This window comes from Suillus subaureus (assembly GCF_016647635.1).
Source record: "Suillus subaureus strain MN1 chromosome Unknown BJ212scaffold_108, whole genome shotgun sequence".
NCBI lineage: Eukaryota > Fungi > Basidiomycota > Agaricomycetes > Boletales > Suillaceae > Suillus > Suillus subaureus.
In genome coordinates this window covers 14,904-42,596 of record NW_024538664.1, presented here as the reverse complement: position 1 = coordinate 42,596, position 27,693 = coordinate 14,904, and the positions used below count along the sequence as shown (strand labels likewise).

Here is a 27,693-nt window from a genome sequence, read left to right as displayed (position 1 = left end):
CCATTCAGGTCATATGAACACACCGGGTGTGAGTATCTGACCAAGCAGATCATTTATCTCTGTGCTAATTTGTCTGCAAGTGCAATCTGTTCAAGATCAACTTGGTGATTACAAACACCATACCGGGGATCTTCCTGATCCTTCCATTCCACTGCTACTCAAGGCCAAGTGACCCTTCCAGATGGCTTGGGCAGAAACTTCCAACAAACTCAGAAGAGCTGATGCGGACCTCCAGAGGTTGCAAAGAGCCCAATGGATGAGCATTGAAATGCTCAAGGTAGTAGATTCACTGATCAATCAGTTTGAAGATCAGATTCAAATGTAAAGTACCAAATGTTTGATAGTAGTCAAACCACATGTAAACTTCTGAATTTTCATTAACATACCCACATCGTGTAAACAACTGAATTTGCGACGCATTCCTCTTCCATTTCCAATTGAGTTCTGGAGGCTCAGGAGTCCTGGGTGTCAAACACGGAAGTTTAAGTCTCGCTTTGGCTCACCAAGTCCCGGGTGTCAAACACCAAAGTTAAATTCTTGCTGTCCAGAGGATCACTGAGTCCTGAATTCAATCTTTGAATCAAACTTGGGACTCGGTGATCCTCTGGACAGTGAGAATTTAACTTCAGTGTTTGACACTCAGGACTTGGTGAGCCAAAGTGAGACTTACACTTCCATGTTTGACACCCGGGACTCCTGAGCCATGAAGATTGAATAACATTGACATGTACATAAAGGCAGGCAGTGTAGTATCAGTCCATTACTTCTTTCCCCTTGCTCTTTGTTGAGTTGATTTACTCCAGGTTGTCCTCGCTGATGGCTCAATCACTGGTTTTTTTCCCCACATGTTTTTTGGCATTGGAGACATGTGCCCTCCTTCCATTCCAACATCCTCCTCAACATTGCCAGTGACTCTGTCAGTCAACCCAGCCAGGAGGTCACCCATTTGTGATGTCAGCAGTGCACCAGTTTTCGCCGGCTTGACTGGGCAAGGCTTTGGAATTGCACATGGGACTGCTGTCCCTTCATGTGCTGTTGAAGGACCTGGCTCTCTTCTGGGTCTCTTTTGTGGGGATCTACCATCAGCTGCATCATCATCAACATCATCCTCCATGTGATCAGAGTCACTCTTGGGATTACTCCTGGGATCGCTCTTGGTGTTGGTTGATGAATTCTGAGGCCTTCAGATCATCTGCTTTCTGACTTTATGAGTCCAATGAGAAGGCAAATTCCCAGACACAACCAATGCTACCATGTCTCCATCTTTGTTCTTCCATGCTTTGAACAGGAATGTTGGTCCTTTGCCTTTCTCCTGCTGAGCATGCCAGAAATTGAGTAAGGCTGTAGTGTCCCAATTTTGCGACTTTGAAGGCTCCTTCAAGTCCACACCTGCCGGAACATACTTCCTTGCCACAAAGTCATCATGACTTTGTATGATGGCGCTCTATGGCATGACTGCCTTGTTGCTCCTAGAACAGATCCTTGTGTCCATGCATTCAACAAATTCTCAGGTGTTGCGACGATAGACTCACGATAGTGCGATGTAAGAAATGCCCTCACTATGGCCTTCTTCTCCTTGAGTTTCATTTCAGTGATGTCTGGAAGCAATGGCATCCCATCTCCGTCAGTTTCCAGTTTGAAAGCAGGCTTTCCGATTCTTTTTCGACCTCCCTTCATCTGTTGTCCTCCATCCTGTGCCCTGGCACCTATCATCATGATGATCAACAAATTCCTTCTAGTAGCCAGAGTTAAAACACTCACTGAACTGTTCCTGTGTGTACTCCTGCCAAACCGGTGTCTTAATAACTGAGGGTCTTATATAAATGCGTGTAAAATGTAATGACACCACAATTACACTAGGATAAGACTTCTTGCCAGTCCTCGATTAACATGGTCTACAACTTTTCTTCTTTCATGGTAGATAACATGTGAGTTCTTGGGAGGCTTGCTAAACCAATCTATGTGATTAACTTAGCTGGAGCTTTTGTGTTATATCCCAACTTATAAACTTGTCTAGGATAAACTGTCTAGACACTGGAACATGGTTCCTCGTTAAAATAATTCTCTGTAGAGACTACAGTCTCAAATACGAATATGTTGACCAAAGACTGGTTGGTCAAATAGGCACAAAGTGGTGAGAAACTGGTCTCACAAATGAACAGATTGACCAAAGCTCATGTTGGTCAATATCAGAAACTAGGTGAGAAGCTGGTCTCACAAATGAACAGATTGACCAAAGCTCGCATTGGTCAATATCAGAAACTAGGTGAGAAGCTGGTCTCACAAATAAACTAAGTTTCTATTGTAAGAAACTTATGTAATCTCAAGGGAATGTCTTTTCCCTGCACTTGGTACTTCAAAGGGGCTTTCTTTGTAAGCAACAATCTTCACAGTGAGTAGCTCAAACTGAGATTCAAATGATTGCAAGTGGGAGAACCTATTTTTTTGGGGGGAGAATGGGCCCTCCTTATATACATTTTGTGTGGGAATATTATGTAAGTAAAAAAGCGGAGCAATGACATCAGAAGTGGAGCAGAATATTCCAGAAAGTGGAGCAGAACATTCCAGAACAAATGACATCATCATGACATCATCATGACATCATAACTTTCAACAGAATACTTGCAGGAGTATCTGTGGAGCCATATGACATCATTATGACATCATACCCTGTAGGTACAATTTTGTGAAGTATCTGATGGGTCAGAGCATCCCAATAGAAAAATAAATCAAGGAAATACTAGAGAAAACAACTCAGAAATAATAACACAATAAGAAGACACAAAACACAGGCTTTTTAGATAGGTTTTTTTTGTTAGGCTTTGAACTTTTCTCTATGGTTTTCTCTAGCCAAAGTGAATAAGCCAAAGGCAAGGCAATACCTTAACCTTCTTATTGCTTCACAATATCAACTAGGTCATTATGTGATTCCCATCTCACAAATGACTATAAATTCATGAATCACAGAGGGGAAACTGAACTATATGACTGTCATATCCGCATATCCGGATCTCAGATCCGACCCTTATCTCATCTCAGATCCACATCTTATCTCCGATCCTATCCATAGCTTATCTCCCTCCAACATCTCATCATCCAATCTGTTCCACTTGTCCGGTCCAGTCCACAACTCATCCAAATCCACAACCAGTGCTCATCTCCTTTTGGTAACCCCCTAACTCCGGTATTTTGGTTATCTGTATATCCGTCCTGCTCCCTTATCCGCTACCTATGTTTCATTTCCATTTCATGATTTGTGATCTGTTTCTACTTACCAATAGACTATCCACATGCTTCGTACATAGCCTTGGACTCTGCTGATTGATCATTCCGTTAGATACCTATAGTATATAACCTCCTGTAACTTTCTGTAGTACCTCAGTTCAAATATCATCTTAGTTCTACTCATTCCTGTCCTCTGGACTTGAGTACCTCTACTCTCGTCACCCTCTGAGACTTAGGATTGATTCCTATAGTTTATCTGCATCTGCCTCTGTCCCCGACAGTCCATTACCATTAGTTTCTAGTCTGGACTTGTCTGGATTAGCCTTATGATACTTATCCCTCATCCAGAAGTCATCCAGATCCGTTACGCTACTCGTCCAACCTTCTGGACGCGCTAGTCTTGCCTTCCTGAAATAAGGGGCAATACTTGGGTAAGGGGCACAGCGCATGAGCTGAGGCCGAAGCCCTTCAGATCCAATTACCCTTGAGTACGACCTTAACAGGTATATAGACCTGTGCAGTAAACGTGCATTAGAAATATTAGTACTGTTGCTATGAAAAAATAGAGGAATATCAGTACAGACCTTCATGAGAGCTTTTGAGTTGTCACCAGTCCACTGTTTGAATCCTCTACCCTCTGGAAATTGTCAAAGGCCTGCAAACACTGGAGCTAGAGTGATGCTAGTAGTGTGACACATGTTCAGCAGCAGCAGCAGCTAAGTGAATTTGAAGATAAACTTACCGATGGTCAATGTTGTCCAGTATCCTGTTCGCATTGGCTTCTGTATATTGAGCCTCAATGTAGTCATGCACCCACTGAACTAGGTGGTCCTTGAATGCTCCCTTGATGAGCTGGTGTAAGATCTCTGGGGAAAGGAGCTTGTGTATGTCAGCATGTGGAAAGTAGTTAGTGAATGGCTGTATAAATAGTGTAAGTTCAAAAGAGACAAGTAGATAGAGTATTGTACATACCACAATGTCTCCAACAAGGCCATATTCATCCCACAGAACACCTAGTTCGAATTCCTTAACCAAAACTTTGGTGTGATTGTGGGAACATTGGCCATACATGCATTCATCAAGACCATCTGCTGGTGTGGTGCATCTGCTGGTGTAAGTACACATATTGCAGTGACCTATCTCCATATTATATGAGTGAACAAACATGCATAATATCCTGTATAATACAGGCCAGTGGACCATGGGCTGTAGGTAAAAATATCCCTGACTATGACGGATGGGCCAGGAGGGATATTATTTCCAATGGGGATGGGTGGGCCCATTGATGCCAATGTTATAAATATCCTCAATGATGGTGGATGGGCCAGGAGAAATATTATTACCAATGGAGATGGGTGGGCCCATCTGGGCAATATGTAGAGTAGGATAGACATATATGATAGACAGCTGGGCTGAAGAGAGATGTATGGCAGATATTATTATATAGACAGGTGGGCCAACATATTAGTATTATTTTGTAGATGGGTGGGCCGAGGTGGGGGTATATTAGATAGATGGGTGGGCCGATGGGGCGGTGAAATATGTATTATATACAGTGGCTCAAAAAACTGTCTGCATGTTTTGACATTTTTCACTATCTATGATATTGTGTGAGAACAAACAAATGCCTCAAGGACATGGTTATACCACATTGTAGTATGGCTTCAGGGCTTTCATTTGAGCCCTACACCGTGGGAATCGGTGGAGATATGGTGGAGATACAAGGCTCACAAAATGGTGACTCATGTGGACAGTTTTTTGACTCAAGTATTTTACAATAATAACCAGGTATTCTAGTATTTTGTATGACCTCCCTTGGCTTTAATTACTGCCTCTATCCTTCTAGGCATACTCTCAATTAATTTCTGGCAATCTTCAGCTGTGATCTTCCCCCATTCCACTGCTACTCTCTCCCAAAGCTCCCATACTCCTTTAGGGGGGTTTTCATATGCTTGAAGCTTTTTCTTGAGTGTTCCCCAGAGATGTTCAATGACATTGACATCAGGAGACTGTGCTGGCCAGTCAAGAACATTGATGTTATGTTCTTCAAACCATTCCTTAGCTCTTCTGGATGTGTGCTTGGGATCATTATCCTGTTGGAAAATGATATCTTCTTCATCAATCCCTGATTCTGCCAAGCTAGGCAGCAAGTGGTCATTTAAAATGTCCACATACTGCTCAGCATTCATCTTCCCCTCAACCTCAGCAAGCATTCCCACACCATTCCATCCCATACAGCCCCATACCATTAAAGAACCTCCTCCAAACTTGACAGTCCCATTAACCTCTCTGTCTGTTAGGCCATCTCCCTTCTTTTTCCATACATATACCTTCCCATCTGACCCAATCCTATTGATTTTGGTCTCATCTAACCATATAACATGCTTCCAGTCCTCTACAGTCCAGTGTTGATGAGCTAAGGCAAAGGCTAGTCTTCTCTGCCTATGTTTGATGGAGAGAAGAGGCTTTTTCTTCTTTGTTACTGCCTTGAGATGAGCTGCCTTGAGAACATTCCTCACAGTTTGTGAAGAGACAGGGGTAGTGATGGTGGAATTGATATAATGGGTGGCTTGGACAGCATTATCAGCCTTTCCTGTAGTGATATGTTGGATAATAGCCCTTTTGTCAGTAGAGGTAAGCTTGGATGGATGTCCTCCACAAGAGTTTTCCTTGTCTGGGTGGCTTTCTTTGATAAACTTGGCCACAGTGGACTTGCATACTCCAGTTCTAGAGGAAATTTGGTGAGCAGAGAGGCCAGCATAAGACAGAGAGAGGATATTATCTCTTTGAGCAGAGGAGATGGCTTTCATGGTGATTATGACTATGATACATGAGATATTCTGGTTTATATAGTTAGATATAGTCATAAAATAACATAATGACACCACTTCATAATTTATATAATAGTGGCATGATTTTTGTGGTGTCATAAATAATGATTTATATAGTTTTAATATACACTCAAAAAACTGTCCACATGAGTCATCATTTTACAAGCATTATGTCTCCACCATATCTCCACCGATTCACACGGTGTAGGGCTCAAATGAAAGCCCTGAAGCCATACTACAATGTGGTATAACCATGTCCTTGAGCCATTTGTTCATTCTCACACAATATCATAGATAGTGAAAAATGTCAAAACATGCAAACAGTTTTTTGAGCCACTGTATGGCAGTGGGAATCATATTGTCACAGATAGATGATGAAGGAAGAAGAAGACCAGCCCATTATGGTTCACTACCAATGGGTGACACAGAATCAAGATATTCCCAACCAAAACTAGAACTCTATGGACTCTACCATGCACTTAGGCATTTCCAGCTTCACATTATTGGAGTACAGACTTTGATTGTGGAAGTTGACGCAAAATACATCAAAGGAATGCTTAATGAACCTGATTTACAACCCAATGCCACCATCAACTGTTGGATTCAAGGAATACTCCTATTCGATTTCACCCTAGTTCATGTTCCTGCTTTACGTTTCAAAGGTCCTGATGCACTATCCAGAAGACCTTTAGCAGAAGATGAAGAAATACAGCCTGATGAAGATTCCTGGCTAGATGACATAGCCCTATTTTCTGGAATATCTCAGGAATGCTACCGATCACATTCATTATCACTTCCTATCCTCCCTCATTCCTATGAACCAACCAACCTACCATCTATCCTAGCCTCCACAACTAGTCAAGAAAAGACTTTGAGAGAAATTTTCAAATTCCTCAGCACCTTGGAGTCACCTCAGTTTGAATGGACTGGCCAGCATAGAAAATTTGTTAACCGGGCCACACAATTTTTTGTCCATGGTGACCAGATGTTTAAAAAACTAGTTGGATGACCCCCTCTTCTTGTAGTATTTGATGCTAAGAAGAGAGCATTAATACTTCTTAAAGCTCATGAAGAACTAGGACATAAAGGTGTACAAGCCACATTTGAGACTATTCGTTATCATTTTTATTGGCCTCACTTGTACACTGATGTGAAACACCATGTGCAGTCCTGTCATGACTGCCAAGTTAGAAGTGTCAAGAAGATGCATATCCCTATTACTGTTTCTACTCCTGCAACCATATTTGTCAAGATCTATGTGGATATTATGAAGATGCCTTCAGCTGTAGGCCACAAAAATCTTGTAGTTGCTAGAGATGATTTATCTCGCTATGTTGAAGGAAGAGTTTTACGATCCCCCTCTGCCAAAGCTATGGCAAAGATTTTCTGGAAGGATTTGTATTGCAGATATGGAGCCATTGGTCAAGTTGTGACTGACAATGGACCCAAAGTTAGAGGAGCATTTGACCAACTCCTCATGTGTGTTGATATTCCCCATGTGACTATTTCCCCTTACAATTCCCAAGCCAATGGAGTTGTTGAACATGGGCATTTCAATATAAGAGAAGCTATAGTAAAAAGTTGTGGAAAGAATATTACAAAATGGCCTGAGAAAGTTAGGCAGGCCTTGTTTGCAGAAAACATAACCACTAGTCACATGACTGGATGGTCCCCCTTCTATCTATTACATGGAGTTCATCCTGTTCTACCCTTTGATTTAACAGAAGCAACCTTCATGGTAGAAGGATTCCATGCTAATATGAACCCAGCAGAATTCTTATCCCTACATATCCGCCAAATCAAAAGGCGGCAGGAAGACATAGACCGTGCTGCAAAGACCTTGAAGAAGGCTCAGTTTAAGTCCAAAGCTCAATTTGAACATAAGTTTGGTTTACAAATGCAATGTGAAACTTTCAAGAAAGGAGACTTGGTCCTTGTAAGAAATACAAGGATTGAGCAAGAACTTAATCGAAAAACAAAACCTCAGTATCTAGGCCCGTCATAGAAAGACAGACCAGGGGAGGATCTTATGTCCTAAGAGAAATGAATGGTATCTTATCTAAATGTGGTGTAGCTGCATTTAGACTTGTACCATATATCTCTAGGGATTTATCATTATTACCATCACTAGCAGACCCCCTTGAAGAGGAAGATGAAGAATTATCCCAGCCAAGTGCCACTGAACCAAGTGAAGATGAGTTAGTCATGGACAGTGATTGACTTTTATAACCCAACCCACCCTCCCATAATCTATGGAAATGCATCATATGGATTGTATGCTTGCATAAACTTAGTGAGTGGGATAAATGAATGTCCACAACAAAAATTTCTGTGCAGATGCACACTGTCAAAAGATGAGTGTGCATGATCATAGAGACAATATCAAAAGAAATAAAAATAAAAAGAGAGGGTACTTGGCAAATCCTTCCTGAACCACAATTGGTAGCCAGATTCCATGATTATGTGTCAAAATTATACAATAATGCTTGATTGAGCACACAACTGGGGACAGTTGTGATTTGACTGCCCCATGGATGTCCTGCATGATTTGGGAATCATGCATGGCCATGACTACTAGGTAGCCCCCCTAAAAGACAAAGCCTGTGAGCTTAGGCATCAGGCTAGTCAACCCATACCTTGGTTTCAAACCTTGGTCATTGTTAAGGTCGTACTCAAGGGTAATTGGATCTGAAGGGCTTCGGCCTCAGCTCATGCGCTGTGCCCCTTACCCAAGTATTGCCCCTTATTTCAGGAAGGCAAGACTAGCGCGTCCAGAAGGTTGGACGAGTAGCGTAACGGATCTGGATGACTTCTGGATGAGGGATAAGTATCATAAGGCTAATCCAGACAAGTCCAGACTAGAAACTAATGGTAATGGACTGTCGGGGACAGAGGCAGATGCAGATAAACTATAGGAATCAATCCTAAGTCTCAGAGGGTGACGAGAGTAGAGGTACTCAAGTCCAGAGGACAGGAATGAGTAGAACTAAGATGATATTTGAACTGAGGTACTACAGAAAGTTACAGGAGGTTATATACTATAGGTATCTAACGGAATGATCAATCAGCAGAGTCCAAGGCTATGTACGAAGCATGTGGATAGTCTATTGGTAAGTAGAAACAGATCACAAATCATGAAATGGAAATGAAACATAGGTAGCGGATAAGGGAGCAGGACGGATATACAGATAACCAAAATACCGGAGTTAGGGGGTTACCAAAAGGAGATGAGCACTGGTTGTGGATTTGGATGAGTTGTGGACTGGACCGGACAAGTGGAACAGATTGGATGATGAGATGTTGGAGGGAGATAAGCTATGGATAGGATCGGAGATAAGATGTGGATCTGAGATGAGATAAGGGTCGGATCTGAGATCTGGATATGCGGATATGACAATACCTGTCATATCCCACAATCCGGACCCACATTCCATAATATTCCCACGCCTTCCAAGCCTACATCCGGACCCCATATCTGACTCATTGCCAGATCCCCTTCCACTGTGTGCTCCACACCTTAGTAGGATTGACTCCACTCCAGATTTACCCCTGAGCTCTGGACCTCTGGATCCTCACTGCTAGCCTGATCTGTACCACCCTATCCTGTCCACCCTATGCACACTCCATCCAGCAAGACATCCAGACTTCACCTCATCTTGGATTCCAGACTATATCCACCTTCTCATATCCTGGTCCTGTATCCACCTTGTCTTCTGGATCCCCAGATCTCTGGACCTCCGGATATTAACTCTGGACCTATTCCCACCCTCTGTCCAATATCCTGTGCCTATCCCCATTTAGACATCTCCACCTTTCTGGCTTTCAGTTACCTCTTCTTCCATCTTGCTTATTGATCCTTGTACAAGTCTTCATCTCCAAGTTCATTTACTTATGTTCCGTCTTACTTACTAATGTGTTTCCACATGCTCGTACATAGCCTTGCTCCTTTGCTTACTGATCCCCTCAGATAGTCTCCAGTATATAACCCCTGTAGATACTCCTGTAGTTTCCTTAGTTTGAATATCAACTTAGACTTGCCCAATCCTCTCTCAGACTTTGGTCCACCTAAGTCTGTCCTACTCATCAGGCCTAGGGATTTATTCCCTAGGCCGGAGCTTTGCCTTTCCAGCACTTACCCTCTTTCTGGACTTAGGTCCAATCCCTGTTCTCTCCGACTCTACCTTAGGGTAGTCTACCTCTGTTTGCTTCTACATCGGACAAAGTCTGATGTAGCCCCTATTCCTTCCAGACCTCTATACCTGCTGTCCTTTGGACGTTCTGCCCTCCATCATCCTGCTCTCCTGTCCTCCTGTCCTCCTGTCCTCCTGTCCTCTGGACCTTCAGACCTCCTATCCTTCCATCCTGTTTCCTGTAGAAGTATTACCTTGCAGTGGGAACTCTCCTGAACACTTCCTGCATTCCTCCGGAACTCTCCCATGCTCCTCTGGAAGTCCTCTGGACTTCGTCGGACCATCATTGGACCTCATATGAAATGAAGGGCCTATACTTGGGTAAGGGGCACAGCGTATGAGCTGAGGCCAAGCCCCTCTGAGTCAGTCTCTCTCTCCTTTGAGCAACATGGTTCTTAACAATACCTGCTATTGAAGGTCATGTACCCACAGAGATGGTACAGGCCTTGTGAGTGCTACTCAACTTCATCTACATTGCTCATTGCAACATCATCAGCTCTAGCAGCCTCGATGCAATGGATGACACCTTGAAGCATTTCCACAGGTACCACAAGATATTCCAAACATCTGGTGTTCAGCCCAAAGGATTTAATCTCCCTCGATAACATTCACTCATCCATTACCATAAGCTCATTCAAGCATTCAGTGCACCAAATGGGCTTTGTTCATCTATTACAGACTCCAAACACATTAAAGCTGTCAAGGAGCCATGGTGCTGGTTGAGTTGTTTCGAAGCTCTCAGTCAAATGTTACTAACCAATCAACATCTTGACAAGCTAGCTGCTTCATGCGTCAATTTTTTTGACCACAGGATGCTACAAGGGATGTGTTTGTCATACATCCTTAACAAACTTGGTATGTGATTTTCATGATGCTGGGCTCGCCAATGCTAATCACCACCTTCACAATTCGCAGGGATACTAAATGCACCATTGGAAGCACACATCAAACAAGATATCCCAGAACAGGATGAGCCTTTTGGGTGCTACCATCATGCAACTAATGATGCCGAAGGTAATGCAGATGAGGATGAGGGTAAAACCAATGCTGAGCCTGATGCCAATGCTGTTGATGGGCCAATGGTACTTGCCCATGTTGACCTGGTGAAGACAGCTGGTAAGTAGTTTTGTACATACTTGCATGCTTCTGCTTACCATACACTTTACTACAGCCAAATGGATCTACCCAGAGCTCATTGCAGATCAGATAGGTCAACCCAACTTCACAACTTTGATTCAGCATTTTCTGTGTGACCAATGCTGCTCTAACTCTGACTCATCTAGCTCTGACTCATCCTAGTCTGCACTTCCTGAGATCTATGAAAAGATCACACTGTACACTTCAGCTGTGGCCACCTTCTTTGCTCTTAGTGATTTATCAGGGATTGGTGGTATGCGCTATGAGTGTATTTGTGCTGTAGATACCTGGAGAAATGGCCCTGGGTGCTATGATTGCATCTTTGTTAGCACTGATTTGTCTGCCAATGGCATGTGTGGCCTCAACATTGCTTGAGTGAGACTATTTTTTTCTTTGAAGCATGATGGTATCACATACCCTTGTGCACTTGTACAATGGTTCAAATGTGTGGCTGACTCCCCAGATGAACTTATGGGAATGTGGGTTGGAGAGCTGGAGCTTCTGGAAGATGGAGCACACTGTGTATCTGTCATCCACCTTGATAGTATATTTTGTGCAGCCCACCTTATTCCAGTATTTGGGGGTGACTTTGTGCCAACCAATCTCACTTACTCACAGACACTCAATGCTTTTTGCATGTATTATGTCAACAATTTCATTGATCACCATGCATATGAGATCGCATTGACTTATCTTAGTACTTAGTATTGTTTAGCTGAAATCAACTTATGTTTTCTGCTTAGTAATGACACTCTGAGTGAGTCTACCACTTAGTAGATCTCAAATTTCACTTATCATCACCTGCCTACTTAAAATTCTGAATTGCACTTGATTTGCAGCATTAGCTTTATTTCTTTCTTACATTTCCTTTGTGAAGAATTCTCTAAGTAGAAATTAAGTAGAAATGATCTTCTTAGATAACTTGGTGCACTTAATATTGTTTCAAGTTAAAATAAGCAAGATAAGTTGACTAAGAGTTTTTATGATTTTGCTGATGTTGGGCCAGTGCTGTTTCTTACTTTATTTCTTGTCTCACCTACATACAAGATCATTGGGTCTATTTAAGCTACCTTGTATTCGAGCTATAACCTCAGATGTTTGCTTTTGCATGCATGTTCTGAGGTAAGATACCTAACTTTTACTTTTACTTCACCTATACTTACTTTCCAAAGAGTGTCTACTTAATCTAGACCCACACGAGCTGTATTATCTTTTCAGGTTATGAGCCCTGAGCTCTAATTAACCCCATGTCCCACATTTGACTACTGAAAGCTGCTACACACGATGTCTACTACTGTGCCCATCACAATGGATACTCTTCCCACCAATGTACCCAAGCTTGATATCAAAGGAACCAACTGGGCGATCTTCTCACTATGCTTCCAGATTGCTATTGAAGTGAAGGATCTATGGAAGCAGTTCGATGGGACTAACCCAAAGCCTGTCAGCCCATTGACAACAACCAGAGGAACAACCATTGTATCACCTCCTGACCCTGTAGCACTTGCTCAATGGCAGAAACACAAAAACCTTACCAAACACTTGCTTACCCAGCATATCCCTGACTCTACTGCATTACATGTACAGAACTTACCCAACATTGTCACAATGTGGAATGAGATTGTGTGTGAATACACTGAGAAGGGTGCTTATGCACAGACAGATCTCTGGACAAAATTCCTAGAGTCAAAGTGTCCAGGCAGAGGTGATGTACACACATTCCTTGATGAACTGCGTGCAAAGAGGGATGAGTTGTCAGCAGTAGGAGTTCAGATAGATGAGAAGGATTACCAGTCAACTATAATCCAATCTCTCCCCAACCATCTTGCAGGCTTCACCTCAGGACAGTTTACTACAGCTTGGTGTAGAGAACAAGATTCCTCCAGGCATATATTGCCCATATTTTGACTCACAATGATTGGTACAGGGCATAACTCACTATCTATAACTGTCTCACAAAATGCACCAGAGGCGCGACACTTTCCCACACCACACGATGCATTCACACACTCTTCCCACACTTGGTCACCTTATGTCATGCAGCATCTGGGAGCATCCATCCATTGTCCAACCAGTTCCCTAGTGAGTCCTTTCTTGTTTATTCTCATTATCAGACCATATTTAGTATCTGCATGACATTATTTCATCATGGACCCTTACTTACATCACTTACATACTTAGAGTGCTCCCTATTCACTTCTGAGCCCTGGGAGCGCACCTAGGCACAGCTTACCTGTTGCCTAGGGAAGTTTTCAATACACCAACCACCATCATGTCACTTAGCATGTCAGTAGTCATTGTCTAGAGTTAGAATCTATCATCTTCAGCCAGTATGCATTAGTTGTCACCCTAGCCATCAGCACAGTCTACTATCATCAGTCTCCACTCAGCAGCCTCAGTTCACACCTTCATGACTTCTACCAGTTTCTTATACATTCACACACAACTTGCACATTATTCCCACGCTTCGCACACCTACGTGCTCCACATTCCTATGCACACGCACTCATTGTGCTTCACCAGAGTTGACCCAGCATCACTTCATGGATCCTTGCTTTCCTTGCTTCCCTTAAGGGTTGAACATATCGCTTGGTACACTTTGACCAACACCTAGAGAGTCAGTAGCCTTCCTCTCACCCCAGAGGTAGAGGCATTTTTCTTTCTATTGTCCTGCAAGCCAGCAGAGTTGTTGAACCTTCATTGGCTCTATAGTCCAACTCAAACTATTAACCCCAATGTCTTAATCTTGATAATCATTGATGAATCCAAGTGTCACAGCAATCAAGGTGCCAAAACCCAAGGCACTGATGAAGCTATGGTAGCTATGGACTTGTCATCCCATAGTCAAGGCAGGGGAGGCCATAGAGGGTCTCACCAAGGGGGACGAGGTGGAGGCAACAGACCTCGCCTGCCCTGTTGGAACTGTAGCTCACGAGAGCATTTTAAAGGTCAATGCCCAGAGCCTTAGAAGACACTGAGTGGTAACACTGGCACCATGGGCTCTGCTAATGCAGCAGCCAATGATGATTCCGAGGATGATGCTGTGTTTGCAGTCAATTGCAAGTCCTCCTACTCAATCCCTAGTCTGCTCTCCACTGAATCATCAGATGACAACAACAAAGAATGGACAAACTTCATCAGCACTAATGAAGATTGGTTCTTGGACATAGATAAAAATGATGTACCATTAATGAGTAATTGGGAAACTGACATAGCAGTCCCTAGCAGTGGAAATGACACTGACTTATCCATTGAGATCACTGCTGAAGTCATTAAGGACCATGGTAATGGCACCACTGTCAAGCTCTATGACTCTGGTATGATGAAACATACCTCCCCATACCACAACCAATTCAGAACCTTGACACCCATTCCACCAAAAATGTTTGCTGCTGCAAACAAGCACTATTTTGATGCCACTGGCATTGGGGAACTCATTATTGAGGTCCCAAATGGTGTTGATGTGTCCAAATTGACACTCACTGAAGTTCCTTACTCTCCTGCTGTTGGCTATACTCTCGTCTCAATCAGCCGCCTCGACAAGCTCAGGTACTCCATCACCTTTGCTGATGGTACCTGTACCATTTGAGACCCTACAGATGATGTTGTAGGGCAGATTCCTAAGTCAGGGTGTGGATTATATCAAGTCATCCATCCATCTGATAGCCACAGTGTGAATGCCACAGTGGAGGCCATTACTGTAATGGAACTTCACAAATGGATGGGGCATATTTCACCATCCACTGCACACTGCCTAGCTGAGAATGGGCTTGTTTCTGGTATCAAAGTTGACCTATCTTCAGGTGAACCCACCTTTTGTGAATCCTGCATATACACAAAAGCTACATAGAAACCAATAGCTAAGATCTGTGAAGGAGAACATGCCAAATAATTTGCAGGTGAAGTCCATACTGACTTGTGGGGCCCCACACCAGTTGCTACTCTAGGGGGCCAAAGCTACTATATCAGCTTCACAGATGATAAGACAAGACTCACTTACCTCCACCTTCTACATCACAAGAGCAAAGCCCTCAGTGCATATTGAGACTTTGAAGCCTGGTGCCACAACCAGCACAATGCCAACATTAAGGTTCTACACTCAGACCAGGGTGTGGAATACCTAGGCAAGGAGTTTGTGAACCATCTCAAGGCTGCTGGAACTCAGCAGAAACTCACTGTGCATGACACCCCACAGCATAATGGGGTAGCTGAGAGGCTTAACTGAACTCTACTAGTGAAGGTTCGAGCAATGTTGCATGAAAGTGGATGCCCACACAACTTGTGGGAAGAAGCTGTTTGACATGCCATTTGGTTGAAAAACCATACTCCCACCAAGGCACTTGAAGGTAGTACTCCCCTTGAGGCAGCCACTGGAAAGAAGCCTGATCTCCATCATATCTGTCCCTGGGGATCCTGTGTCTGGGTGCACATTGAGAATGGTAGCAAACTCGGTGGCAGAGTTGCTGAAGGTTGATGGGTAGACATTGATGATGGGAGTGCAAATGGGTGCAGGGTGTATTGGCCTGCCAAGCACTTGGTATCTGTGGAATGGAATGTTTATTGGGACCTGTCCAATGTTGAGCCATTACATCATGAGGGAGAGGAAAGTGATAACATACCTAATGCAATGATAATGCCCACATCATGGACCCCCACAGTACCACCCAGCATGCCAGCATTAGCCCTATGAACTCCACTAGTACCCCCTCCCTCCAAGATCCCCATCCTTGCAACTTCTTCCATTCTTGATATGGTCGCTAAATGAGTCCAAAAACCAAGTCAGCATGTACTCGACGTAATGAAGGAAATAGGTACTGTACCTAGAGGTATCCAACTACTGAATATCCCACCTCCAACCATCAAAGAAGCAGTGAACAAGGGAGAGAACACTGTAGAACAGCTCATGGCCATACTTGAAGATTCGGACAGTGAACTTTGCTCTCTTGGTCATGCCATGGCGATTTGGGAGAAGATTGCAGAGGCAGAGGCCCTCAAACCAAGCACTTTAGCTGAGGCAAAGTGCCATTCAGACTGGGCGCAATGGGAAGAAGGTATAAGAGAAGAGTTAGCGACTCTGCAAACAGCAGGGACATGGGAACTTGTAGATTTACCTGCAGGTGCTAACCTCATAGGCTCCAAATGGGTCTTCCATGCAAAGAAAGACGCTGTGGGAAATGTGGTATGCCACAAAGCTCACCTTGTTGCCCAAGGCTTCTCCCAAGTACCCAGAGTCAACTTCATCAATACATATGTGCCCATCGCCAGCCTATCTTCTATCAGAACAGTCCTAGCCTTATCTGCGCACCTAAACCTAGAACTTCATCAAATTGACATCAAAGGAGCCTATCTAAATGGAAGACTCACTGATGATGAAGTTATCTATATGTGTCAATCCCTAGGTTTTGAATCCATCAAGCACCCAAACCAAGTTTGTCGCCTCTGCAAGACTCTATACGGTCTGAAGCAAAGTGGTAGGCACTGGTACCAATGACTCATAGAGATTTTGGTGGAGAAGCTGGGATTTACGCAGTGCGCGGTGGATCAAGCAGTATTCTATAGGAAGAGGCAGAGCAAAGAAATCACCATTGTCATTGTGCATGTCGATGACTGCACACTTGCAGCTAAGTCCATGGATGAGATAAGTGAACTAAAGGACCAGATCAGGAAGCACATGGAAATCACTGACCTCAGTGAACTCCACTGGTTACTCAGAATCAAGGTCACATGAAACCATGATGAACATACCATTTCCTTATCTCAACATTCCTACATTGAATCCATCATCTGTCACTTTTGTTTTGAAGATCTCAAACCCATCTCAAATCCTATGGAACCTAGTACCTGACTTCACTCTGGTCAATCACCATCCACAGGTGCTGACTTTGCAGCAATGTGTCATATCCTGTATGCCAGACATAGATCCCATCATATTCCCACGCTTTCTGGACCTATTTCCAGACCCCATATCTGACTCATTCCTGGATCCCCTATCCCGTCCACCCTATGCACATTCCATCCAGCAAGACATCTGGACTTTACCTCCTCTTGGATTCCAGACTACATCCACCACCTCACATATCTCAGTCCTGTTTCCGTCCTGCCTTCCAGATCCCTAGATCTCCGGACCTCCAGATATTAACTGTACTATCTCCGGACCATTCCCACCCTCCGTCCAAGATCCTGCACCTATCCCCATTTAGGCATCTCTGCCTTTCCAGTTCTCAGTTATCTCTCTTTCTGTCTTGCTGATTGATCCTTGTACTAGTTTCATCTCTGAGTTCATTTACTTATGTTCTGTCTTACTTACCAATGTGTTTCTGCATGCTCATACATAGCCTTACTCCTTTGCTTACTGATCCTCTCAGATAGCCTCTAGTATATAACCCCTGTATAACTACAGTAGAGTCCTCAGTCTGAATATTACCTTAGACTTGCCCAATCTTCTTCTGGACTTCAGTCCATCTGAGTTTGTCCTTTTCCATAAGGCCTAGGGATGGATTCCCTAGGCCGGAATTCCAGACCTTCGGATTTGTCCCCTATGTCTCTGTCCCAAGTCTAGGGATTACTTCCCTAGGCTGGAGTCTTGCCTTTCTGGCACTTACCCTCTTTCTGGACTTAGGTCCACTTCCTGTCCCTCCGACTCTACCTTAGGGTAGTCTACCTCTGTTTGCTTCTACATCAGACTTCATCCAATGTAGCCCCTATTCCTTCCAGACCTCCAGACCTCCTGTCTTCTGTACCTCTGGGCATCCTGACCCTCATACCTCTGGGCATCCTGTCCTTTGGACGTTCCACCCTCTGTACCTTCAGACATTCCACCCTCTGTACCTTCAGACGTTCCATCCTCCATACCTCCATGTCCTGTCCTCCATACTCCAGACCTCCGGACATCCTGTCCTCCTATCCTCTAGACCTCCTATCCTTCCATCCTGTTTTCCTGTAGAAGTATTACCTTGCAGTGGGAACTCTCCTGAGCACTTCCTACATTCCTCCGGAACTCTCCCACGCTCCTCCAGACATTTCCTGCACTCCTCCAGAAGTCCTCCTGCACTCTTCACCAGAGTAGCCAGCCTCCAGAAGTCCTCCAGACTTCATCGGATCATCATTGGACTTCCTCTGAAATGAAGGGCACATACTCGGGTAAGGGGCACAGTGTATGAGCTGAGGCCAAGCCCCTCTGAGTCAGTCTCTCTCTCCTTTGAGCATGGTTCTTAACAGAGATTCAGAAGCTGGTAAGGCACCTGGCAGAGACTCTGCTGGCACCCCCTCACTAGAGACTACACCTGCATAACACTGATGCTCCTTCTGCAGAGTTTCCAGTCATGCCTTAGAGGCTGTGAGCTCATCCTGGTAAACACGCCCAGCTGCAGTAGGAACCCATGTACACGAAGATCTGCAGGCAGGGGGAGGCAAAGCCAGTGGTGGAGGAGTGACAGGCAAGAGAGGAAGCTTGATGAGAGTGCCATCATGCTCATCAGAGTCAGAGTCTGAGGAAGAGGAATGGGGAATACCAGGCATGTTTTCATCGAAAATGACATCCTGGGCCATGAAAAATGTGCCAGAGTCCTTGTCATGAAGGCAATAACCCTTCATGCCCTCAGGGTACCCAACAAAGATGGCAGGATGAGAATGGGGACCAAGCTTAGTCTGCAGCTCAGTGGGAATGTGAGCAAAACATCTAGCACCAAAAACATGCAGATGAGAGAGATCTGGCTGATGGCCATTGATGAGCTCAAAAGGCATGATGGCAGGGGGAAGAATATGAGATTCAGACCTGTTCCACAGATAGCATGTGGTCAGGATGGCCTCACCCCACAAGTTCACTGGGAGACAAGTGGTTTCCAACATGGCAAACATATGACCCTCCAAGGTGCAGATGGCTCTCTTGGCCTTACTATTTTGCTGATGTGCATAAGGCACTGAGAGCTGCCTTTTGATGCCCACATCCTGCAATGCCGAGGTGAAAGCAGCATTAACAAATTCCCCACCATTATTGGATCTGAAGATTTTGATGGTGCAACCAAAGTGGTTCTCCCAGCAGGTGTGTATGACATTCCATGCTCCAAGGGCTTGGTCTTTGCTGGCCAAAAGTTGCATATTGAGGAGATTTGTATGGTCATCAAGGAAAATAATGAAATGAAACTTACCATGAGGTGTGACTACAGGGAAGGGGCCACACAAGTCAGAATGAATAAGGTCAAGCATATGCTGTGCCCTGGGTTCTTCAGAAGGGGGGTAAGGCTGACAAGGGTGCTTGGCAACAACACAAGATTTGCAACATTGTAAGGGAGTAGAAGAGCTACTGACATTAACACCCTTCACAATGAGAGGAAGACATTTGACAGCATCACCACCGGGATGTCTCATGTGTGCATGCCAGAGGTCCCACATAATGGGAACATGTGCAAAGGCAGACAACTCACATGGAGGCAAAGGAGAGGCATGGTCTGGGTGTATGAACTGCAAATCAAGAAATACCAGTTTGCTGGTCATCAAAACTTCCCCAAGTGAATCACTACAACAGACTAACTGACAGCATGCTGGGTCAGGCAAGAAATTGACTGCCCAGCCCTTATCAACCATATGACCTATGGAGAGCAGGTTTATCATGGCACCTGGTGTGTGAAGGCAGTTAGTGAGCTGAATACAACAAGTCCTGCCCCCAATCTTAAGATCTGCAATGCATTCACCATGACCCAACGTAGGGAGGCGGCCATGATTGGCTGTTTTCATGGTCACATGTGAATCATTGGAGAAGGTCCAGAAGAATTTGTGGTTGGTGATTATTGTCAATGTCATGCTGGAGTTGAGGATTGTTGACATTGTGTAATGTATGATGCAGGCAATGTTCTCTTCACTTGGCAGAGAATTGGCTGGTGAATCTTCATCAATCTTGTGAATGATTGCACATGCTAGGTCTGTGGTATGGGAAGTGGGTAGTGATGGAGACAGAGAGTTACTAGGTGCATCAGTTGTGGCAGCTACAGAAACTTCCTTTCTCAAGGAGGACTTCCTGCTATGAACAGGATTTCCACCCTTACCCTCCATCCCACCACCTAGCTGATGTTACGAACTAGGATGGTCATAACAACAGCAGCTCGATAAGAGCAACAGCTGAAGTTATAGTCAAGACCTTTGCAAATGCAAGGTTTGTAAGACAAGACAAAGAGAGTGTCTTTGTCTTGAATATCGATTCAGACAACTTAAAATTGGAGGTCTTAAGTGAAGGAATATTCAGGTGAAAACCTAGTAAGATTAAAGTAAGGAACTACTAAGTACATTGTTGACTATATATAAGGTGTAGGTGATTTAGGGCAGGCGTAAGTCAACAATGAGTCAAAGATAAGAAATGAGTCAAAGATAAGGAATGAGTAAGATGAGTCATCTAACGATAGCTGTGGCAATCACAATGTAATACAAATATGAGAGATGAGTCAAAGATAAGAGATGAGTCATCTAATGATGGCTGTGGCGATCGTGATGTAATACAAATATGGAAGATGGGTCTAGCAATGGCATTGTGCAGTCATGATGTAATACAAGTGAAAGGAAAATGAATAGGGGTGTATGTGACTGTAACAGCTGAAAGCAGTGTTCATGGTCATGGGTTAATGGACAAGGTAAGCCCACACATGCTGGATTATCATGGGCTATGCCTTTGGGGTTGGACTTGTGCATGCAGATGCCAGTTTTGGGATTCACCTTTGAATCAGGTATCCCAGGTCCTGTGACATTAGTGTACTCTGACCCTGGACCATTCAGTTTCCATTCTCCCTGAATACAGTTTGCTTCCTCTGAAAGAGAAGCTGCCACAGTTGTGAAGGTCATCTTCACAGTGGCTGTAGCAGAAGAACTTGTTGTGGGAGTGGAGGAGGAACTGTACATGGTAATGGTCATGCACTTAAAGATGATCCACTCTGGAGTTTGTGGGAGACCTTGCAGAAGAAGGAATACTGCTTTGTCATCAGTAAAGGTAATTGCCATTTCAGTGAAGCACCACCTAGCATGTTCAAAGACACTAATATAGCAAGAGACATTGTCAGCATCCTTCAGCTTTTCAGCAAAGAGCTGTGCACAAAGCTCAAACTGCAAGCTCATGTCAAGGCATGCAAAGTGCATGGCAAGAGTATTCCATTGGTCATGGGCAGTGGACGATTTGTCAAGAAGCCCTTGAACTACCAGTGAGAGCTTTCTGCATATTATTCCCTTCATCTGGGCATCCTCTTTAATCCACTCCATCATGGCTAACTTCTCAGCAGCAGTGGGACTTCTGGCTGTGGCAGGTGATGGCATTACAGAGGCATATTCTGAGAAATTATTTGGGTCAGTCCTGGCACTGCAATGATTCCATAGTCCTTCACCTTGCAGTGCAAGGACCACTCCACAATACCAGCTCAGATATTCATCTGTGCTCATTAATTCAACGATGTGATTGTATTTTCCCATATTGAAAAAAATGGTCAGGTTGATTCATAATATTTATGAGAGGCTAGTATTTGAATGGGGGAACATGATTCATTTCATTGAGCTTAAGGTTGACTTCCTTCAATTCTGGGCTTGGCTAGAGCCCAGGGCTCATAACCTCTGGGAAGTCTAGGGAAGACTCAGTGACAGTTAATAGAACGACACTAGATTAATAAGTACCTAGGGAAGACTAGGTTACATGAGTGATATGTCAACTACATGACAAGATGAAATGCTCACCTCAGCAACAGTTAATTGAATGATGCTGAGGTGGTGAAAAATGCAAAGCAAGTACATATGGGTCTATGGAGGATCTGTGGCTGAGTGGTGAAGGTACTGTATAGTACATAGCAAGAGGCAAGAAAGGTGATGTGTCTGGAATGTGTCTATTATGTCAATAGAGTCATCATGAGTCAGGATACCAAAGTAAGTAGAAAGTACTGGTTGAGTGGTAAGGGTAAAGGGGACATGAGTCATGGTGAGTCATGATGAGTCAGAATACCATAGTAAGTAAGAGGTACCGGTTGGGCAGTAAGAGCATAGGGTTGGTGAGTCATTGGATGAACTGATGAAGTGGTACAACTGACAGAATGGTTGGTGGAACAATCAAGAGAAACATACATATAGAACAATTGAGAAAGAGAAAAGGGGTGACTGCCTGAAGAGGAAGGAGTCCAATGAGAGTGTGAGAGAGAGAAAATGAATAGGGGCTAAACAAGTGGATGTTATTGTAACATGTGAGGCATAATGATTTTTGTGCCTGCACCAAGTGATGTTTTTGACCAAGGAATAGAGAACATTGATCAAGAAACACCATTTGAAGGTGATATGTGATTGATTATTGTCATATCCGCATATCTGGATCTTAGATCCAATCCACATCTTATCTCTGATCCTATCCACATCTTATCTCCCTCCAACATCTCATCATCCATCCTGTCCACTTGTCCGGTCTGGTCCACAATTCATCTGAATCCACAACCAGTGCTCGTCTCTTTTTGGTAAATCCCCTAACTCTGGTATATTGGCTATCTGTATATCTGTCCTGCTCCCTGACCCATTACCTATGTTTCATTTCCATTTCATGATTTGTGATCTGTTTCTACTTACCAATAGACTATCCATATGCTTTGTACATAGCCTCGGACTCTGCTGATTGATCATTCTGTTAGATACCTATAGTATATAACCTCCTGTAACTTTCTGTAGTACCTCAGTTCAAATATCATCTTAGTTCTACTCATTCCTGTCCTCCAGACTTGAGTATCTCTGCTCTTGTCACCCTCCAAGACTTAGGATTGATTCCTATAGTCTATCTGTATTCGCCTCTGTCTCTGACAGTCCATTACCATTAGTTTCTAGTCTGGACTTGTCCAAATTAGCCCTACGATACTTATCCCTCATCTGGAAGTCATCCGGATCCACTCCACTACTTGTCCGACCTTCTGGACGTGTTAGTCTTGCCTTCCTGAAATAAGGGGCAATACTCAGGTAAGGGGCACAGTGCACGAGCTGAGGCTGAAGCCCTTCGGATCCAGTTATCCCTTGAGTATGACCTTAACAATTATTATGGATCATGTGGTGTGGTGAGTGGGGTTGAAGGTATTGAGAGAATTGATAAGTTCACCAAGCCTAGAATTATTATTGAATAACAATGAAAATGAAAGATGTGATGAAGGTACTGACCTACAACAAGACCAAAAGGCAATGGAGGCTACTACCAAGACTGATGCATCAAAAGTGTTGGGGGGATCAAGAAGATGGAAAAGGGCATGCATGTGCTCAAGAGTAACTGGTGGTCTGCATGGACATTTTGACAATTCTGGGACAAGCTTTTTTAACACTGGCAATTGACATGTGCAGCAAAGCATGGCCATGCCATGGGGCTCCATGAAGATTGTGCCAAAAATGCAAGCCAGATAGCCAGTTTTTGACTGTAGTCATGGCAATCTTGCTGGCCCAAGATGTGACAAAAGAGCAAGGAGTTTATCTGATGCAGGCATATGACATGACTCTGGAATGTTCCAAGAGTTGCAGAATTGGTGGAAATGAAGAAGCCCAGCACTGTAGTTTTTGCGGTGTGAAGAAGTAATTGCTACTAGGCTTTTAACAAAATGCTAGTGCTACTTATCCCGAAGGGTGTGAGGATTATATCTGACCCAAGAGGACTGCTATTGAAGCACTTCTTTCAATACACAAGGGAAGTGACTGCATGAAGGACTTAAGATCCAAGGCAACCTATGAAAATTAGCATGCTACAATAGCACATCAATACTTGTTGGACTTGAGAGAGCATCCTAGATGAGACTACTAATTGCACTAAACTTTTGGTTTAGTAGAGAGAGAGGCGGGACTTGGACTGAGCCAGTGAAAGAGAGAATGAGGTAGCAACTAAGTGTAGCACAACTGTTATGAACTAGGGTAGTTCTAACGACAGATGACTCAATAAGAGTCACGACCTCTGTTGAGATTCTGCACAAGACGATAAGTCAAGTGTTCGATGTAAGCTAAGTTAGAAGGAGTGCTTCTAACTTAAAGTATGATTCAGACGACAAGAGATTGGAGATCTCAAACGAAGGATATCCCAGGTAAAACCTAGTAAGATTAAAGTAAGGAACTAAAGCATACAGGAGGACCATTTACAGTGAACTACTGTGCTTTAGGGCAGGCGTGAGAATGAAATGAGTCAGAGATAAGGGATGCGTAAGTGATAGCAAGAATAGGTCATCTAGCAATGGTAATGGTGATTGTGATGTAATACAAGGTACAAATCAGGGATAGGTCTAGCGGCGGCATCATGCAGCTCATGACATAATACACAGTAAGGAAGAGAAAATGAATAGGGGCGTACATGGTTGTAACAGCAACTACCAACAGCAGTTCAGCTTTTATGGTGGGCTAGTATAAGAAACTTAGTGACTGTGAATTCAGAGTGGTTGAATGTTGTGATCAGGAGAAATGAGCAAGAACAGGTCAATTGCACAAGTCTGAGATATGACACTAAGTGACTACTCTACTCCTGCAGAAGATCAGGGAAGGAAAGTATCAAACTATGTGCATTGGAGGGTATTTTATCATGGCATGCGAAGGCCCAGAATACATAGGTGAAAGCAGTAGTGAGATAAGTGGCAGCACATTGAATCTGTAGGTAATAAGACATGTCGCGCTGCAGAACATGAGGGCACATGTAATAAGACCTGCATCTGATGAGTAGCAACAAATCAGGACTAACAACACACCAGTGGAGATAAGTGGACATAGGTAGGACATGGGAGGATAAGAGACCTAGGAGTTGGACCAGACCAGAGACAGCCCGCCAGATTCCCAGAGCATGCTAGGTAGGCATGTGAATAGTGTTAGCACTTATATGAGCCCAGTGGAAATATGATTGTCACAGAGGGTTTTCATTTCAATGGAGATGAGCAAGACATTGAAGAGTTGGATGATATCATCAAGAGCAAATTCACTAATGAGTTTAGAATAGAATGAGTCTGAAACTGGAGCCGTTCAATGGTGCAAGTGATCTCTGGCAAGAACATGTGGTCTGAAAGATGATGGTGTGATTTCACACCCTTTCTTTGGTTTTCTAGGTTTAGGGAGTCTATGAGTTGGAACAGATGAATTGGGCAGCACCCTGACTTGTGAAGGCTTAGCAAGTGCTTTATGAAGAAGGGCCAAGGCATCTGTGTTGTTGGGAAAGGCCAACATGCAAGTAGGGGGCATATTAGACATAAGGTAAAATGAAAGGTCTAAGCTCCTCTGAGAGCATGATTGGAAGCAAGTGAGAAGAAGGATGACCGACCTTGCTGTGTGAGATCAAGTCAGCCTTATTCTGAATGGATTCAACATAAGTAAGGACATGGGTGACATTGGAACATATAGTGATTGCTTCTGATTACTGGATACAGAGGTTGACTTGGAAGTCCTGGCTGCATCCCTGTTGGAATGCTCCAATGACACCTTGATTGTCAGAATGAATCAAAATGAGTGCATCCTTCCAGCCTAATTCAAAAAGGGTCAAGACAGCAAGCTCAACAGTGACTGCTTCCAACCAACTGATATTACAACCTTGACCTTTCCAGCCCTCTCTGAGAGTCCAGGTGTCCCATTTCTCTCCTAGAGTGAGACCAATTTCCCAGTCTGTAAATGCATCAACCCAAAGGTCAAGATCTTGTGGTGAGCTGTGCAGTACAAGGGTATGAGGAGTTGGTGTTGAAGAAAGGATGTTAAATCACCACTTCAGGTCTCAAGTGACTGGTGGTAGAGGGTAGTGAGAGCTAAAACAAGAAGGGAAAGTTGAGATAAATGCACTGAGGTTGCAAAGGTAGGAATGATCTCTTGGGATGATGAAAGTGATGTGAGACAGAGTGCCATTGATACTCATTGCTTTGTTTAATAAGATGTGCCTCCCTGAAGCAAGTCTCAACAGGATGTCTGTGAGCTTGTGTAAATACTTTTTGCACTTCTCAACTGGTTGGGTTACTGTATGAAGGACAAGGTCCTAGAGCAGGCCAAGGTAGATGAATAAAAAGGTAAAATCTTGCTATTTAATAGAGTGCTAAAAGGGGTCTGGATTTTGCATAGACACTAGCAAGTTGTTAAGAACCAGTTTACTCAAAGTAGAGAGAGGGACTGATTCCGAGGGGCTTGGACTTAGCTCCTACACTGTGCCCCTTACCTGAGTATGTGCCCTTTATTTCAGATGAAGTCCAATAATGGTCCAATGAAGTCCAAAGGATTTCTGGAAGAGTGCAGGAAACATCTGGAGGAACATGGGAGAGTTCTGGAGGAGTTCTCACTACACAGGAAGTGGAGAGACCCCAAGGTAATACCTCTAGAGGAAACAGGATGGAAGGATAGGAGGTCCAGAGGACAGGAGGACAGAAGGACAGAAGGACAGGAGGACAGGAGGACAGGAGGACAGGAGGACAGGAGGACAGGAGGACAGGAGGACAGGAGGATAGGATGTCCAAGGGTTAAGAGGACAGGACATTTGGAGGTCTGGAAGGAATAGGGGCTACATCAGACAAAGTCCAATGTAGAAACAAACAGAGGTAGACTACCCTAAGGTAGAGTTGGAGAGACAGGAATTGGTCCTAGGTCCAGAGAGAGGGGAAGTGCCAGAAAGGCAAAGCTCCGGCCTAGGGAATCAATCCCTAGGCCTGATGAATAGGACAGACTTAGGTAAACCAAAGTCTAAGAGAGGATTAGGCAAGTAAAGCAAAGTCTAAGATGATATTCAAACTGAGGAACTACAGAAGTATCTACAGGGGTTATATACTAGAAAATATCTGAGGGGATCAGTAAGCAAAGGAGCAAGGCTATGTACGAGCATGTGGAAATATATTAGTAAGTAAGATAGAACATGAGTAAATGAACTTGGAGATGAAGACTCATACAAGGATCAATAAGCAAGATGGAACAAGAGGTAACCAAAAGCTGGAAAGGCAGAGATGTCTAAATGGGGATAGGTGCAGGACATCAGACAGAAGGTGGAAATACATCTGGAGTTAATATCTGGAGTTAATATCTGGAGGTCCAGAGATCTGGGGATCCGAAAGATGAGGTGAATACAGGACCAGGATATAAGGAGGTAGATATAGTCTGGAATCTGAGATGAGATGAAGTCCAGATATCTTGCTGGATGGAGTGTGCATAGGGTGGACAGGATAGGGGGATATGGATCAGGCTAGTAGTGGAGATCTGATGGTCTGGAGCTCAGGGGTAATTCCACAGTGGAGCTGATCCTGCTATAGTGTAGAGCAGACAGTGGAGGGAGAACTGGGAATGTGTTGGATATGAGGTGGGATCTGGATGTAGGCTTGGAAGGTGTGGGAATATGATGG

At 43.9% G+C, this 27,693-nt stretch overlaps 6 protein-coding genes across 6 annotated transcripts; 3 read left to right on the top strand and 3 right to left on the bottom strand.

Moving 5' to 3' along the window:
* Positions 1-954: 954 nt before the first annotated feature.
* BJ212DRAFT_1305222 (uncharacterized protein) lies at positions 955-1,716 on the bottom strand (the record flags this gene model as incomplete). The annotated part of the gene is made up of 3 exons (XM_041333733.1): positions 955-1,086; positions 1,253-1,389; positions 1,533-1,716. 3 exons carry the CDS (start codon positions 1,714-1,716, stop codon positions 955-957), a joined length of 453 nt encoding a protein of 150 aa, XP_041185953.1.
* A 2,247-nt stretch (positions 1,717-3,963) lies between these two features.
* On the bottom strand, positions 3,964-4,296 carry BJ212DRAFT_1287085 (uncharacterized protein; the record flags this gene model as incomplete). The annotated part of the gene is made up of 2 exons (XM_041331972.1): positions 3,964-4,143; positions 4,198-4,296. 2 exons carry the CDS (start codon positions 4,294-4,296, stop codon positions 3,964-3,966), a joined length of 279 nt encoding a protein of 92 aa, XP_041185952.1.
* A 6,465-nt stretch (positions 4,297-10,761) lies between these two features.
* BJ212DRAFT_1450140 (uncharacterized protein) lies at positions 10,762-11,109 on the top strand (the record flags this gene model as incomplete). The annotated part of the gene is made up of 2 exons (XM_041338795.1): positions 10,762-10,818; positions 10,876-11,109. The coding sequence occupies 2 exons, from the start codon at positions 10,762-10,764 to the stop codon at positions 11,107-11,109; spliced, it is 291 nt and encodes a 96-aa protein (XP_041185951.1).
* Positions 11,110-11,860: 751 nt separating this feature from the next.
* BJ212DRAFT_1287115 (uncharacterized protein) lies at positions 11,861-12,088 on the top strand (the record flags this gene model as incomplete). The annotated part of the gene is made up of 1 exon (XM_041331974.1): positions 11,861-12,088. The coding sequence occupies one exon, from the start codon at positions 11,861-11,863 to the stop codon at positions 12,086-12,088; it is 228 nt and encodes a 75-aa protein (XP_041185950.1).
* Positions 12,089-14,378: 2,290 nt separating this feature from the next.
* BJ212DRAFT_1305220 (uncharacterized protein) lies at positions 14,379-14,972 on the top strand (the record flags this gene model as incomplete). The annotated part of the gene is made up of 1 exon (XM_041333732.1): positions 14,379-14,972. One exon carries the CDS (start codon positions 14,379-14,381, stop codon positions 14,970-14,972), a length of 594 nt encoding a protein of 197 aa, XP_041185949.1.
* A 5,024-nt stretch (positions 14,973-19,996) lies between these two features.
* Positions 19,997-21,829, bottom strand: BJ212DRAFT_1218920 (uncharacterized protein; the record flags this gene model as incomplete). Its single annotated transcript, XM_041329345.1, has 3 exons — positions 19,997-20,392; positions 20,924-21,719; positions 21,774-21,829. Coding segments are annotated over 3 exons (1,248 nt in total), but the record flags the coding sequence as incomplete, so codon positions are not given.
* Between the last annotated feature and the right edge of the window lie 5,864 nt (positions 21,830-27,693).